We start from the raw sequence: 15,609 nt of genomic DNA on the forward strand, positions 1-15,609 counted from the left end.
CACAGCTATCAAGTCCACTCCACTATCACAGAGACTGCAGAGCTCAAGGTTTGAGGGACCAGGAACCAAAACAACAATCCCAAATAAGCTTTATACCAAAATAACTATCAATCTATTCTCATTGCCACACAAAACTGGCACAAGTACTGTAAATGTAACTTATATGTAAACTTATATGTAAACGTGAATTTGCACATTCTCAGCAACTACTGAAAGATCAGAGGACTTTGGATGTGCAATGAAGGGTAGGGCAGTTGGAGTTACATTTTTTTTCAACTCGCTGCCAATTGTTAACTAATTGGCAATCACTAAGGAGCAGATTCATTATTTTATTGTACGCTCTCTGTTTTTCCAGCCCCAAATCAAGATCTGCCGTTGCTTCATCCTTGGGCTCGGGATCAAAACAGGAAATCACAAGAAAAGTTCTCCTGCCTTGTAGACAATGTTTTTTTGCTTTTTGATGAAACAAGCTACTATAATGTAATTGGCTTGATGGCATTTTCATATTTGGCAGAGACACAGCAAAAAAGGGAGGAGGAACCCTGGCTCTTTCATGCTTCAACGCTTTAAGGATATATGACAGTTGGAACGTGTTATTCACCAGCTGGTGAGGTTTGTTTTGGCCCAGATTTGGTTGCTTTGTGTGTGGCAGCCAGCCGTCCATGGCTGTACGCTGAAAATATTCTCACAGTTACCACAGGACCCACACCTGTTTGTTCACATGTTATGCTAGGATATACAATCAACCACATGGACTGATAGCATCCAGTATGACCCTGCATGATGATGTGAAGTATATTGTATGATAACATATTGATATTTGCTTAATGTGACCACAATCCATGAAAATTAAACATATATGTTGGGAAGAAGAATCAGTTGTTGTTACATATGCTCTTGTAAGTTGTCTTGACAACTTTACCCAAGGAGCACAGTTTTCTTTTCCTAGTAGGTGTAGCCATGCATGTTGGGAACTATTTTGTTACAAACAGAGATGGGCTAGAGCATATATAAATAAAATGTACTCTTAAGGTTTATTTACACAAGGATGCATCTGGAAGCAGAAGGACCAATCAGGCAAACAGGTCTTGGGTGTGAGAGCCAATAGAGGGAAGTCTCTCCACCTTTCCAAACAACCAATTGGCCATGGCAGTGTGGGGTCTGAGCTAAGACCAGGCACATGCAGATCTCAGAAAACATCATTCTCATGGTCATTATTTCTGGTCGTCAGCCAGCAAACCTCCATGGCCTGCGAAGTCCCAACTATCTGAGGAGGCCAAGTGTGGGTCAACTGTCAGTATTAAAAGTAGTTAAAGTACTGTTTATTTAGTATTCTAATTGAGATGAAACCATAATGAACTGATAAGCAGAATTATTAACTGATTACTTTCTACAATAAAATGATTATGGGTTTATCTTAATGCTAACAATGGGAAACAATGTAACCTATTTGTTTACACACATTATTCCTAGATTGAGAAAAAACTGCCTTTTGGATGCACTTTACCCAGTAAAGCTAGTGGTAAGGCAGCTTGATGCTAACAAAAACAGCCAAATGAAGCCTTAAAATCCACAGAGAAATACTGTTGGCTTAGCTAGACTGTTTCTGTTGGCCAGGACAGATGATAAATCAGCCTCCCCCAGTCCCCTGTCCCAGCTGTGGCAGAGAGATGGGATGGTGCCACTTGTTCAAATCTGTCAGGCCTCATCCAGAAACAACCACTTCACTCACTTCACTTAATACTTCCTAGCTCAAACCGTGCGTCCTACTACCTAGAACTAATTTTACCTAGAACGCATATTTCAAATTTAGACCTTAGAGTTAAGGTTTGGATTTATAATTTATGTACTGTATGGAGAAGGCTGAAACAGAAGGCTTTTGAGGTAGCGATCACTGTGGACATTTATGAGTATTTGCCTAAACTAGCCAACTGGGTAAAAATACCAATGCCTGTTTTGGTCATTTATGTGTTTGGTGGTTTAACAGGATTCAGCAGTTTTGCATTGCAGTGTCTAAAGGTGGTCAAGTCAAACTGGGTTTCTTTAAGGCCTGACCCGTGCCAGTATGTTCGAATATGACAGGGCGGAGTGCAGATGTGTTCCAGCAGGCACAGAAGAGGGTACTTTAACTTTTAAAAGGCAGTCGATGTGAGAGTTCTATAATTGCAGAACTCCAATAAGGTCCAGTTGACCAGAACCGCTGTGTGCAATGGAGGTGGTTTGCAACCACTTAAGTAAAAAAAGGAGTTTTCACCCCCACTGTTGTGTATTGTAGGCCCTGAATGCCTCTATACAAACACATTAGACATTTTGGCTTAGTTCAGCATGTACAATAGTAGACAACAGTGTAAAGGCCCCAGAGGTACATAGGTGGTGAATATATGGTAAATGTGGGCAACAGATTCTTAGCCTTGGTTAAGCAAGCACCATATTTGTGGCAGGTGATTCTCTCTTATGTTCCCAGCTAACTTGAAGACATACATCCAACAGCATGGCATTTCAAAGTTTCAACAAAGAGTCTGAGCTGTACAGTGCACCTTTGGTTGGCCTCCAGATAATGAGCCATAGAGTGGACAGGACTGCCTGACACCAGGATGTTAGCTGAAATGGCTGGTTACCACTCTGTTCCGGTTGAGGAAGTGATGTAATCATCAATGGCTGCTACCCACATATCTGGCAGCATTAATCTACTCCACCACCCAGACAAAGGGAGATTACAGTAGGTTCCCATGCTATTCTAACAGATGTTCAGCATATTTCTCTTTTTTTTGCCAGCAAAGCAAACATTTAAGTATATGATCTCTTGTCTTTAATTTGAACATTTATCTTCATTACTAAAATTGTCAAAGGTTGCATTACACATATCAGTTGTCTTTGTTCCTAAACATACAGCCTTATATCAAATCAGAGCAGGCTATGGGTCCATTGTTATCATCAATTGTAGTATCCAGAGTAGAGTACAATACAGCGGATGAAAAACAAGACTGTGAAAAAAGGGTAAAAAAGGGTAAAAAAGATAGTCACACTATATTTCATGTCCAACCTGTCAAGAAAATTAAGACCAGCTTTGTTTTTTTCTTGCTTGGCAAGGCTATTTTCACAGGGGGGAAACTGCTGACCCTAACTGAATCTGACACTAAACAAATAAAAGCTGTAATTAAACTGACAATACGCCAAATGGAACCCATATTCTGCTCAAGTAACTAACAAGGATTGTTGCGCAATGGTTGGAAAATCGGATTGACTTCCAGTCAGTTGGTATGACACTGATTATGTTTATCTTTACACCAAACACGTTTAACAATCCAAGGCATGTCAATGGTGATCTGAGATCCAAAGGAAAACTTTGGGAGGATCCCCTTCTAATGTCAATAAAAATCATTATGTGATGAATAGCCTACAAGAGTGAGGTGATTGATTTCTGGGATGCTGACTGCGCAGTGGTGTTGAAGCATACCTGCTTCCTTGGCTCTCCCACCTGTCTTTATAAACATCATTAGAACAAATTAACATCAAGGTCACATAATTGTGTTGCAGATTACAACTAACAGTTTTTATTCAAGGACTCACACAGTTCACAGCTTCAAACATCAGCTTTGGACGGCGATATAAAACCTCAGTCCATTTGAGAGAATGACGCTGTTCATTGGTCGAACTGGCACAGCTTGATAATAGAATCAGCTCGACTGGTACAGTTCACTTCTATGTCATTTCTAAGGTAAGAAAATAACTGAAATATGATTGTTTTGACAATCTTTCTATATGTCTTTCGATTAGGCTAACAACAATAACCTTTGGTTTTAAGTTAAAGTAGTAACGTGTTATTTCGTGATCATTTTGTCATAGTTTACAGTAGGGTAATGTAGGGTAGTTTATCTTTAAAAACCAGAACAGGTTTATATTGTATTTAAACCCAACTGCAATTTATTTTCCTTTTCTGGGATTTTCTCAGCACGACTAAACACAAGAAGTATGAGAGGGATCAACGTTTTGATCAACCTGGTCCTTCTGTTCAATGTAACAAGTGGATTTATCGTCAACTCGACAGATTACACGGCAGCGGGCAATCTATCTGACGTGAAATCCACCCTAAATCAGTCAGTCTCTCCGATCATTCCTAAATCCAGAAGGAAGCGTTACATTTCTCAGTATGATATGGTAGCCATTCTCGACTATCACAATCAAGTGCGCGCGAGCGTCTTTCCACCTGCCGCAAATATGGAATACATGGTACGTTTCTAAAATTCAAAAGTTTTACGCTTTGTGTTTTACACATTAGGCTGTGTGGTTGCTTTTGAAGAGTTAATTTAGTTGATTGTTTTTGTATTTTTTTATAATAAGACTGAAAAGGAGAATTAATTGCAATCAAACTTTGTTGCCTTCTTGTTCAGTGCCATACTGCCCTCTGCTGAGGAAATTGGATATTGCATGCGGCTCAGTGATATTTTAAGTATTCTTAATTTATTGTGTTGTGGTTTTCGTTTCTGTATTTGAGGGAGATATCAAACGACAAATATAGCCTATGTATATAAAAATGTGCAATGTCATGTATCAGGGAATCATAGTCACCCAACAGTCTGTCTGCCACCCCTGTAGTTGTGGGACGATGGTCTGGCCCGGACTGCAGAGGCCTGGGGAGCTACCTGTCTGTGGGAACACGGACCACCCTACCTGCTGAGGTTTTACGGCCAGAACCTGTCAGTCAGAACTGGAGGGTAGGTACTCCAACACCTGCATGGACCTGGGGAATGTGTTAACAGTGGTGAGAACATGGAACATTTTTAATATTTTTCATTAGCTTTAGGATTAAGTCTATCACAAACACATATATTTGATAAATTGATCAAAGTAATTCACTTAGATCTGTGTTTTTACATATAGCAGACTTATCCAGAGCGACTCTCAGTAAGTTCAGGGACATTCCCCAAGTAGGGTGAAGTGCCTTGCCCAATGACACAACGTCATTGGCATGGCCGGGGAATCAATCCAGCAATCTTCTGATTACTAGCCCGATTCCCTAACCGCTCAGCCGCCTGACTCCTTCATATTTTTCTCTGTATCCACCAGCTACCGCTCCATCTTGCAGCTTGTGAAGCCGTGGTATGATGAGGTCAAGGATTATCTGTTCCCCTACCCCAGAGACTGCAATCCCCGCTGCCCTATGCGCTGCTATGGCCCCATGTGCACTCACTACACTCAGGTAAGACCAGGACATCCAGGCACCACAGAGGACAAACTGGAAAAACTGACCAACGTGAATAAAACTGCACATACAATATGCACTTGCCATACAATTGATGTCATAGTAATGAATCCGAATGAAGTGGAGTAAAATTGCAAACAGAAAATGCATGTATTGAACTAGACGAGGCCTTTTTTTGCATGCTTGATTTGTACTGAAGTTAAGCTCATCTAATCCTGCCGGAGCCTTTCTGTCTGTGTGACTATAGATGGTATGGGCCAGTACAAACAGAGTGGGCTGTGCGGTCCAGACTTGCTACAACATGATGGTGTGGGGAGCCTTGTGGAGAGAGGCAACCTACCTGGTATGCAACTACTCACCTAAGTAAGTCCTATTTCGTTTAAACATTCATTTTGACTGTTAATAGGAGAAGTTAATCTGTATGGTAAATAGTTGGAATGGAAAACAGCCTTTCACATTTTGTCAGTATAGTCGGTGTCATATAATAATTATATCGCATGATGTCGATCAGTAACTTCAAATTAGACGATAGAGTTGAGGTTGGAAATGTAAGTGTCCTTCAGTGGTATTTCATCTTAACTTGTGGTATTCCAGGGGTAATTGGATAGGTGACGCCCCCTACACTGTTGGGGTGCCATGCTCCGCGTGCCCTCCCAGCTACGGAGGGTCCTGTAGCAACAACATGTGCTACCCTGGAGTCCAGTCCAACTACATGTACTGGTTCAAGTAAACCAACCATGTGTGAACAACATGAGTTGTTGGGCTATCCTTATCATTATTGTATTCGATGAAGCATGTACTTGTTATAGCTGTACTATACTTTCAATACAATTCAGAACGTATGTTAAAAATAATACTTGCCATGTTGTAGCATACAACTTTTTTTTAAAGTCTTACCATCATATTGATGGTCAAATGCATTGATCGTCTACTATGTCTGTAGTGTAAGTCATCTTGTGAATGGCATTTTGTAGCACAACAAGTAGGTCTACAGTGGTCAAGCTTCTGGCCATAGGAGGACAGGAAGGGAGCATGGATTCACAAAGGTGCTGAACAATCAACAAACATGATTTACTTCAACAATTAATATTAAGGTTGTTATAAGCTATATATAAGTTATATTATGGTGCTTGCATGGTTAAAACTACTGTCAAAGGTTTATGTCAACATTGCAATAGTGATCTGTCGAGTTCAATCTCAATGCAATGGTTTACTTTATTTTTGTCTTCCAGAAAATGTTTTTATACCCGCTGCAGTTCAGTTCAAGACTCAGAATTCTAGATGTTTTTGTTTCCACCAATGATTTCTAAATGAAATACCTGTTAATTGTTTATGTCGATTTTCATAACACATGCTATGAACTGTAATAAACATGACTTGTCGCCCAGATGTAGTCACTGAAATTAAACAGCAGGGGGAGATATATACCAAATCACTTTGCTGGTGGTAGGTTTAGAATTGTAAATGATGATTATTAAAGGTGCCTGGTACCTGATACTTACTTATGGTATTGTAAAAGCATTTTAAGCAGGAGTCTGCTTGTCCCATTAATACTTTCAGAAAGCCCTATTCCTCTGGGAAGTCTGATTACTGACAGTGCAGTAGGTTGGAAATCATTATGGAACAGCGTTGCACAGCAACCTCCATTGCTCCAGGACTGACAAGTGATCCGCAAGGCCTCAACTTTCATTCTACCTGAATTGACATGTTATGGTCACGTGGGGTGATTCCTTCAGACTCTGTTAGACAACACAAATGTTGTTAGTCAGCTTAACTGAAGATGCTTTAGCATTACTTATGCCCTTATTGCTTCATACAATCCATGTTGATGTAGCCTACTCTTTTAAAGTTAAAGTGTTGATGCCCTTTCTTTCTTTCTTTCTTTCTATTTCTTTCTTTCTTTCTTTCTTTCTTTCTTTCTTTCTTTCTTTCTTTCTGTCTGTCTTTATGAGTATATATGTGTGTTCCTTCACAGCTGTGGGACATGTTACACACACACACACACACACACACACACACACACACACACACGCACACACTACTACTACTACACACACACACACACACTACTACTACCACACACAGACACACACACAGACACACACACACACAGACACACACACACACAAACACACACAAAACATCTTACAAATGCAGCTCTGTATGTAAACCAGCAGTGGTTTTGTGCTGTCAGATCAGCTTGTGTGAATTACAGCTCTGTGGTCAGGTCACAGAGGGATGCAGCCCACCATGCGGGCTGCTGCCTGCTCTCAAGCATTCATTCTTATACTGCAGGAAATTCACAAAGACTGCAGTGAAGTACGTACGGATGGACCTTTGGCTTCAGTGTTTAACATTAACAGAGTAAGTCCACTTGTATTAGAATAGTAATTTTTGTCGTCGTTCTCATCTGTGGATCTTGGTGTCCCTGTAGGCCTATAGATTTGAACAATTCTCAGTCCGGATAATATGTAAAATAAAATAAAACTATGTAAATAACGAAAATGTTATCCTAAACTGAAATACTCACACAACTCTAACAAACCAACAGCAAATAGACAAATGCTACACTAAGAAGTGGGCTCTCCTAACCCAAAAAGTTTACCTTCACGTCACGTCGAATGGAATCAAGTTCGGTCCTCAAATAGTCCAACCTGGGGACTAGAAGCCAACGGTGGGCGGGATCACTTGCGCTACGCATCGCTAAACCCATATTTGGCATATAAACGAAAAGTGTGCTACCACCCTCGCACTGAGTGACCTAGAGGACTCAACAGGTAGCTGATCTCTCTCTCTCCCTCCTCATTTCGTTGATGTACAATACTGAAACACAACTGTTTACGGTAGTTTTGATACTTGCTCGAGTATATGAATGGTAAACTCACCAGGAGATCAACTTTCCACATGTGCTAACATTCCTTCTGCTGGATATTGGTTATCGAGGATATTTCTTTGTTGTAAGGTAAATTGTCAACTTTCGCTTCAATTCAAATTTTGCATTGCATGAACATGAAAGACCCAATAGAAGTACCTGCTTGCTCTAAAAACAACAGAAATATTCTTCAGTCTGTGCATGCTCATGAAATACTTTGTTTAGTACACAGTACACTTGACAGAGATCATCTCAAGATCCAGAAATTCTACTTTTTACCATTAGTTTTCCTTATAAGATATCCAATTTCAATGAATAAATGAGTAATGAAGTATAACAGTTGATACTGAATAAATACATGTGAAGCGACCCAATTATGTCTGGATGTCTTCATGTCTGCTGAATAATATTTATTTACTTATTTCCCTAAAATGAAACCAGAAAACTGATCTCCTTTTACTGTGATTCCTGTAGCTGCAGCTATTCTCAAACCATCATCATCATGACCTTCCTTCTTCGGGATTGGCTTAGATGCATGGCGTTGCTCTTCCTGTCTCAGACCATGGTGGTTTCTATGGTGATCCCTAACTCCACCCACCTGGAGTCCTTATTGGAGAAGTACATGGACAAGGATGATGAATGGTGGGTGGCCAAGCAGAGGGGTAAGAGAGCCATCTCCCAGGGGGACATGCACCTCATTCTGGACCTGCACAACAAGCTGCGTGGCCAGGTCTATCCACAGGCCTCCAACATGGAGTACATGGTGAGACCACAGGGGGTGGGGGGGGACGGGGGGCAGGGTTTGGTGTTTATGACATGTGATTGATCACATTTCATGGACAACCTAAATACACACAAAGGTTTATCACCAATATTGTAGGCCTGCCTGCCAACCTGAGGAGCCTCCGAGTTGAGCAGAGCTGTGTGTGAGCTGCATGGTGGTGGATCTGTAGGACTTCACACACCAGGAGGAGGTTGTGGCTGGAGGGCCTGGCAGGATGGAAGTTCAGCGCAGAGTTCAGACAGGACTACACACGAGGAGGTTTAAACACAGAGCGAGCTCCGGGGGCACAAACTTGCCAGCCGTAGATCAAAGAGCTAGAGCAGGTCTGAGCTCTGGCCAAGTCATAAAGCCAGTGTGCTACTGCCCTCCCTGCCCTGCCCTGCCCTAGCCTGCCAGCCAAACCGCTGGTCCTGCCTCTGCCCCAACCCTGGCCCGCTGCCAGCCCGCGCCCCCGCAGTGTTATCCTGAACTCTGCCTCCACCGTTTACACTCACCTACGAGAATATTAGCCTACTTTTGATCTCAGGCATTTTGTTTGGCAGCCCAGATAAATCTATTTTGACTTGGAGTGGAACTGTCGAGGGCAGTAGTAGATGGACACAGTATGCCAGTTCAAATCTATTTTTTTACACACTTTTGTTCCTCTGTCTGATGTGCTTTTCCCTGAAAAGGAATTTGTTAAAAAGGCTTGAATAACAGAAGCTAGTTGATTATGAAAGGATAGGATTTTGGGAGGGACAACCTTGCCCAGGGCCGTTTTGAATGAATGATAATAAAAGACAAGTCAAATTTCTGTGGTAGGACTAACTTTATTAGTTTTGGAGCTATGAAAGATATTACTACTGTAAGTATTGGTTACATTTGTTTACGTGTTAAGTAAAGAGAATGCCACTACTGTGAGTTGACTGTGAAACATGGAACGTGAAACATACTCTTAGAGCAGTGGTATGCGCAAATGTTTTCGGTGTAGGTATCTTACACTTTTTGCTTTGGGCTGAAGCCAGCATGTGGAGTGCAAATATCACCAGTGTAAGTGTGTAAATCCACCAAAGAACTCATAACCAAGGCCACTCTGAATGTATAGTGTATGTGTGTGTATGTACTGTATGTGCATGTGTGTGTGTGTGCGTGTGTGTGTGTGTGTGTGTGTACTGTATATTCATGTGTGTGTGCTTCCTCCTATTACACATGGAATGAATTAAAGCAGCAGCTCAAGCCAGTTGACTGCACATGAGTATTTTTCAATTATCCTTCATCTGCAAAGGGCTTAATGTGACAGAACAGCAGAACAGCAGGACTGCAGCCCACTACCCCACACTACACTACACCTATTCTTTTCTTTGACAATATCTACAACTTGGCCAAAACACCAAAATACTTCAAGCTTGTATTTATGCAGCTCTTTGTCAGACACAGGAGGTATTGGAATACCTTACAGTTTTTAACTCCAATTGAACCACTGTTAGATCTGTATCAAATGGTTGGTGGGGGGGATATTTGCTATGGCAAGGGTTATGGAGGCATGCACAGTTTACCCACTTATCTCTCCATGGGCAGTGAGTGTACCAACATCTAAATCACAAGTGATGTTAAACCGCACAATTGCAGCTGATTCCCCCTTCAGCGAGCGGTATCAATCTGGGCATCAAGTTGATAAGCCCACCAGGCCCCCAACAAGGCCCCTCTGTCAGACTCTTACAGCGCAACACAATGTTTTCCACGCAGTTGCGTCTCTCTGGAGACCAGCTCTTACAGTAAACCAGCTCCAACATGGCCTTGGTAAATAGTAGCACCAACCTGCAACCTGATGTGCCTGTGTGTGTATCTGATGCAGTAGCAGTGACTTCTGGCTTTCCAGTGGGGTAGATTCCCAGAAACCAAGCCGACCTCACAGCTGACGTCTTGGAGATTCTCTATTGGAGTGCATGTCTGGGCTTTAAGTAAAGGACCCAGTCCAGTGGGTCTTAATGTGTTTGGTTCATGGCAGATTTAGCTTGCCTTTCTACAGTGCATCCAGTTTGTGTTGACTGTGTGTGTTTGTAAAGTATCTGTATCCATCCCTCAGGTGTGGGACTATGAGCTGGAGCGGAGCGCTGAACACTGGGCACACACCTGTCTCTGGGAACACGGACCCAACCACCTCCTAACACAGATAGGACAGAATCTCGGAGCACACTGGGGAAGGTGTGTGTGTGTGTGCATTTTCTATGTGTGTATTTGTGAGTGAATGTGCCCAGGTGTGTGCCTATGTCCCTTTTCCTCCTGTGCGTGCATGCATCCACAGCTGGGTGCAACACATGTGTGCTTACACACAGACTCAGTTCTCTGGACCAACTCAGTGGCTAAAAGTCTCTCTCACCCGAACACACACCTGTTCCCTCAGGGACCGCCCCCCCACCTTCCACGTCCAGGCCTGGTATGATGAGGTGAGGGACTACAGCTACCCCTACCCCCAGGAGTGTAACCCTCACTGCCCCTTCCGGTGCTCCGGACCCGTCTGCACTCACTACACACAAGTAAGAGTCCTAATGACAGGCCTACAGTGCAGCATGTCTCTGAGGGGAGTCAGGTAGCTGAGCGGTTAGGGAATCGGGCTAGTAATCTGAAAGTTGCCAAGTGAAGTTGTGTCCTTGGGCAAGGCACTTCACCCTACTTGCCTCGCTGGAATGTCCCTGTACTTACTGTAAGTCGTTCTGGATAAGAGCGTCTGCTAAAATGACTAAATGTAAATGAATGTCTGAATGTTACACCTTGTCAGTTAGTTTACGTCAACTCTCCCTATAGGCACGAGTGAACTATGTGCGTTTATGCAACAAACCATGAAAGGCCGTAGACGAGTGAGTTGACCTCCGACGGCTAGCCATGTTGTGTCCTGTGTGTAGATGGTGTGGGCTACAAGCAGTCGTATTGGCTGTGCCATCAACGTATGCTACAACATGAACGTGTGGGGAATGATTTGGACCAAAGCTGTCTACCTGGTCTGCAACTACTCGCCACCGTAAGCTTGTCTCCTTGTTTATTCAATTCAGATTGTGACACAACATTTTAATTAGTAAAGATTTATTAGCCTGTCTGCATCCTGAAAACATATAGGCCACAGAGGAAGTACTGTGTGTTTCTTGACAAGACTGTACGGTCTAGGAGGGAAGGGGTTAAAAGGGTTCCCTGTGTTTTATCATGATGTCATCGTGTTTGTGTACACAGGGGAAACTGGTGGGGCCACGCCCCTTACAAACATGGCAGCCCATGCTCTGCCTGCCCGCCCAGCTATGCCGGGGGCTGCAGGGACAACCTCTGCTACAAAGGTAGCCCACATTGAAACGAAACACATTTCCATAGCCACGACAGTAGCTGTTTACATCACAGTGAACATGGGTCATGGTGTCGGCTGCGATAGTGCCTTCCAGTATGTGATGGTGTTTGTTTCAGAGAGTGCCTTCCAGTATGTGGTGGTGTTTGTTTCAGAGGGAGGAGTGGACAGACGTCCAGCTCCAGAAACTGAGGAGACCAACTACATTGAGCCGGAGCCTCCCAGAGAGCGAGAGGGTCGTCCCCTCCCCCAGGCCCCCTCCCCCAATGACAACGTGGAGAGGAACGAGGTGGTCAGCACAGAGCAGATGTGTAAGGACCCATCTCTCTCAACTTATTTCATGATACAATTTCAATATGAACATGGCCCTAATGCCAAATGATATTAGATCACTGTTTCACCAAGGGTGACCCACAGAGGGAGTACATGTACTTCTGCCAAGGATCAATTGAGCTGCTAAAGATTATTTGACAACATTTCAACAATGTCTGGAGTCTGGAGACAGACTGTGACAACTTCTTTTGGTTTTGTTCTACTCAAAGGCCAGCAGGTGTCCTGTGAGACCAAACTACGGGACCAGTGTAAAGGAACCACCTGTAACAGGTACGTGCTGACCAGCACAGAGGAGACCGCATCTCTTTATTTATGTCTCCACAAACTTGTTATATTCGTCATGAGCAGTTGGCATGAGCATTACAGATATTAAGGGTGAATAGTGCAGAAGAGTTCAGTGGGTTGACATGCAAACCCATGTAGCATGTTTCCTGTAGCTGTCACAATCCCCAGAGGATGGGGTCGTCACAGTTACTGTCTGTCGGAGCAGCTGTGTGTCTTAGCTCTTCCTTTTGCCCCTCAGGTACGAGTGTCCTCCAGGTTGCCTGCACAGCCATGGGAAAGTGGCCGGGACCGAGTACTATGACATGGTAAGTGGGAGTGAAGAAGTGCAGCGACAAACCTTCCATACATCATCAGGTTAGAAGAGCACAGACATCCTGAAAGCAGGGTGTTATTAAACGCATCTACTCGCCTTTGTTCTCAGCAATCCAGCGTCTGTGGAGCAGGTTTGCATGCTGGGATCATTGACAATGACGGAGGCTGGCTTGACATCACCAGGGTGGGGAGGAAACCACATTTCACCAAGTCCTACAAGAACGGGGTGCAGTCACTGGAGTGAGATAACTGTCTACTTTTAAATATGTTTCAATGGCTGACTGTTATCACATCATCAAACAAAGATGGTGAAACACCAAATGCCTCTCATTTACAGGAAGAACCGGAGTGCTAATTCCTTCTCAGTTGCCATAGTACCAGGTGGGTCCCATCTGTAATCACCCACTGCAGTCTGGTACAGTACAAGTTGCTGTATATTTGATGTTGTCTTATGTTGACCTTCTTAGTGAAAGCAGTCACGTGTGAGACCACTGTTGCAAAGTTTTGCCCATTTAAGAAACCGGTACGGCACTGTCCAAGGTACAATAGCACCCCTGCATCATATAAACACGATAATTGATACTTTCCTTCAAAAAAAAAAAAAAAGGGTATTGATTGGTGAATAAAATGGTCACATAATTTATTTTAGATCAATCTTGTCCTTCGTAGGTTGTTTTGTCCCAGGAACTGTCTCCGTGAGACTCAGGCCAGAGTAATCGGTACCAAACATTACTCTGACGTAAGTCCTCAGTATAACCTCCATGAGTCTCCTTGGTCATCTCCAAATTCCTTTCATACGGCCAGGGCCACACCTCACTCCACCTCTGTGCATGATCTCTCGATTGTGTGCAGAAATCGAGTATCTGCCGAGCAGCCATCCATGCTGGTGTGATCCAGAATGACTCTGGGGGCTACCTGGACGTGATGCCTGTGGACAAGAGGAAACAGTACAGCGGAAGCTACCAGAACGCTGTCACCTCAGAGAGGTAGGGGGGAGGTTGGGTAACATGAGAGACCCCTCTACTGGAAATACTCTGAGTGAGCAGACGTTGCACGGGAAGATTATTTGAGGTGTTTTATTGTCTCATAGGGGCCCTTATTGTCTCATAGGGATCCTGGGTTTAATCACCCACGTACACCTATGACAAATCTTTTGACCAATGTCTAAAAGTGATGGGTGGATTTGAACTTCTTGCCTTTTGATCTGTAGTTTAATGTTGAACCACTGAACCAAGTACTAGGCATTCCGTTTTTTTTTGTATTTATTTCCATGCTGTAATGGGTTAGGGCAATCCAAGTTCAACCAAGTAATGATTATCTTCTTTCTTCTCTACAGTCTTCAGAACCCAACAAGTGGCAAGGCATTCCGAGTCTTTGCAGTCATTTGAAGCCCACACTGCAAGGACACTTGCGGCCATGAAAAGGAGCAGGGCTCACATCCAACAGGGCTGCCATTTCGCCCAGCGTGTCATTATGTGGCCTCTGATTGGGCCTCTTGCTCAGCCAGGCTGAACCTCAGCTTCTCAAGGCTGCTTTTGGCCATGATCACATCGATGAGATATGCCGGTCGAACGCAGGTGTTTCAGCATCCTGTACATTGATGTATATATCATGATTGTACATATGTTGAATGTTTAAGCACAATTAATGTCTTTGTTTTGTTTGTGTTATTGGTTTGAAAATGTGTTTGACTTTAATAAGTTATGCATGCGTGATAAAGTTGAATTATTTAGATTTGGTTGTAATTTCACATGCATGTTTGTAAATATTGTGCATAGACTGTTAATTGCTATTAATGATATATTTCAGTATGTTGTATATCCATGTTACCTTGTATGTTCAAATTCATAGATTTATTCAGAACAAGCCTGGCTGGCCAGGATAAGGATAAAGAATTTAGGGGAACAGTTAAATGTAATCAAGGAATGATGTTGTCATAAAGGAGTAATAAAGGAAAAAACACAGAGGAATGGTTTAAAAGGATCAATCATGTCCCAGTAATCCCAGAGACCAATTTTTCAGGCCTAATAAGATAGAGGTTAATTGGGCCTCTAGCTAATGCTACACTGTCTATACAGTATATGGTAACAAAAGTGCTATAAATCCACAATGTGCATGGATAGTAGTGGTAGTGTACAACCTACTCATTTGGACACAAAAATCACAGGCTGGCTTTTTCAGAAAGCCACAATGGTTTTCTTCTACCCCAGCCTCAAATGAAATTGAAAATATTACAACTATTACAACTATGTTGTGAATGGCGTCTTGAACATTGAGACATTTCAACCCCAAGGTCCCTTTCCTCCTGGACCTGTGAAGAATGAAAGGCAAGCAGAGCTCATGTTAAACTACTCAAGCCCTCTTGCTGTGCCAGCGAGCTGAACAGACAAAGACACACTTTGTGTGTGTTGATCTCAATCTTTTCTCCCAGGATGCATTTCCTCCCTTTACTGGCACAGATGTGGTCAGGCTCCAGCTGCAAGGTTCCCCATCACTCAACCCTCACGCAC

General features: G+C 43.0%; 2 protein-coding genes across 3 annotated transcripts; both read left to right on the forward strand.

Annotated features, from left to right (window-relative positions):
• Positions 1 to 3,631: 3,631 nt before the first annotated feature.
• pi15b (peptidase inhibitor 15b) lies at positions 3,632 to 6,666 on the forward strand. The gene is made up of 6 exons (XM_084707847.1): positions 3,632 to 3,718; positions 3,953 to 4,230; positions 4,597 to 4,715; positions 5,068 to 5,200; positions 5,451 to 5,566; positions 5,798 to 6,666. The coding sequence occupies exons 2-6, from the start codon at positions 3,973 to 3,975 to the stop codon at positions 5,931 to 5,933; spliced, it is 762 nt and encodes a 253-aa protein (XP_084563973.1). The 5' UTR covers positions 3,632 to 3,718; positions 3,953 to 3,972; the 3' UTR covers positions 5,934 to 6,666.
• A 1,911-nt stretch (positions 6,667 to 8,577) lies between these two features.
• Positions 8,578 to 15,038, forward strand: crispld1b (cysteine-rich secretory protein LCCL domain containing 1b). 2 transcript variants are annotated; one of them, XM_084707416.1, is made up of 14 exons: positions 8,578 to 8,838; positions 10,925 to 11,043; positions 11,243 to 11,375; positions 11,742 to 11,857; positions 12,064 to 12,167; positions 12,325 to 12,480; positions 12,712 to 12,772; positions 13,026 to 13,092; positions 13,209 to 13,339; positions 13,437 to 13,480; positions 13,567 to 13,639; positions 13,769 to 13,838; positions 13,952 to 14,085; positions 14,436 to 15,038. In XM_084707416.1, the coding sequence occupies exons 1-14, from the start codon at positions 8,578 to 8,580 to the stop codon at positions 14,485 to 14,487; spliced, it is 1,521 nt and encodes a 506-aa protein (XP_084563542.1). In that variant the 3' UTR covers positions 14,488 to 15,038. The 2 variants fall into 2 exon arrangements, with proteins under 2 accessions (XP_084563542.1, XP_084563544.1); XM_084707418.1 differs by having other exon boundaries at positions 12,064 to 12,164.
• Positions 15,039 to 15,609: the final 571 nt, after the last annotated feature.

This window comes from Hypomesus nipponensis, chromosome 10 (assembly GCF_054491055.1).
Source record: "Hypomesus nipponensis isolate SF chromosome 10, ASM5449105v1, whole genome shotgun sequence".
Classification (NCBI taxonomy): domain Eukaryota; kingdom Metazoa; phylum Chordata; class Actinopteri; order Osmeriformes; family Osmeridae; genus Hypomesus; species Hypomesus nipponensis.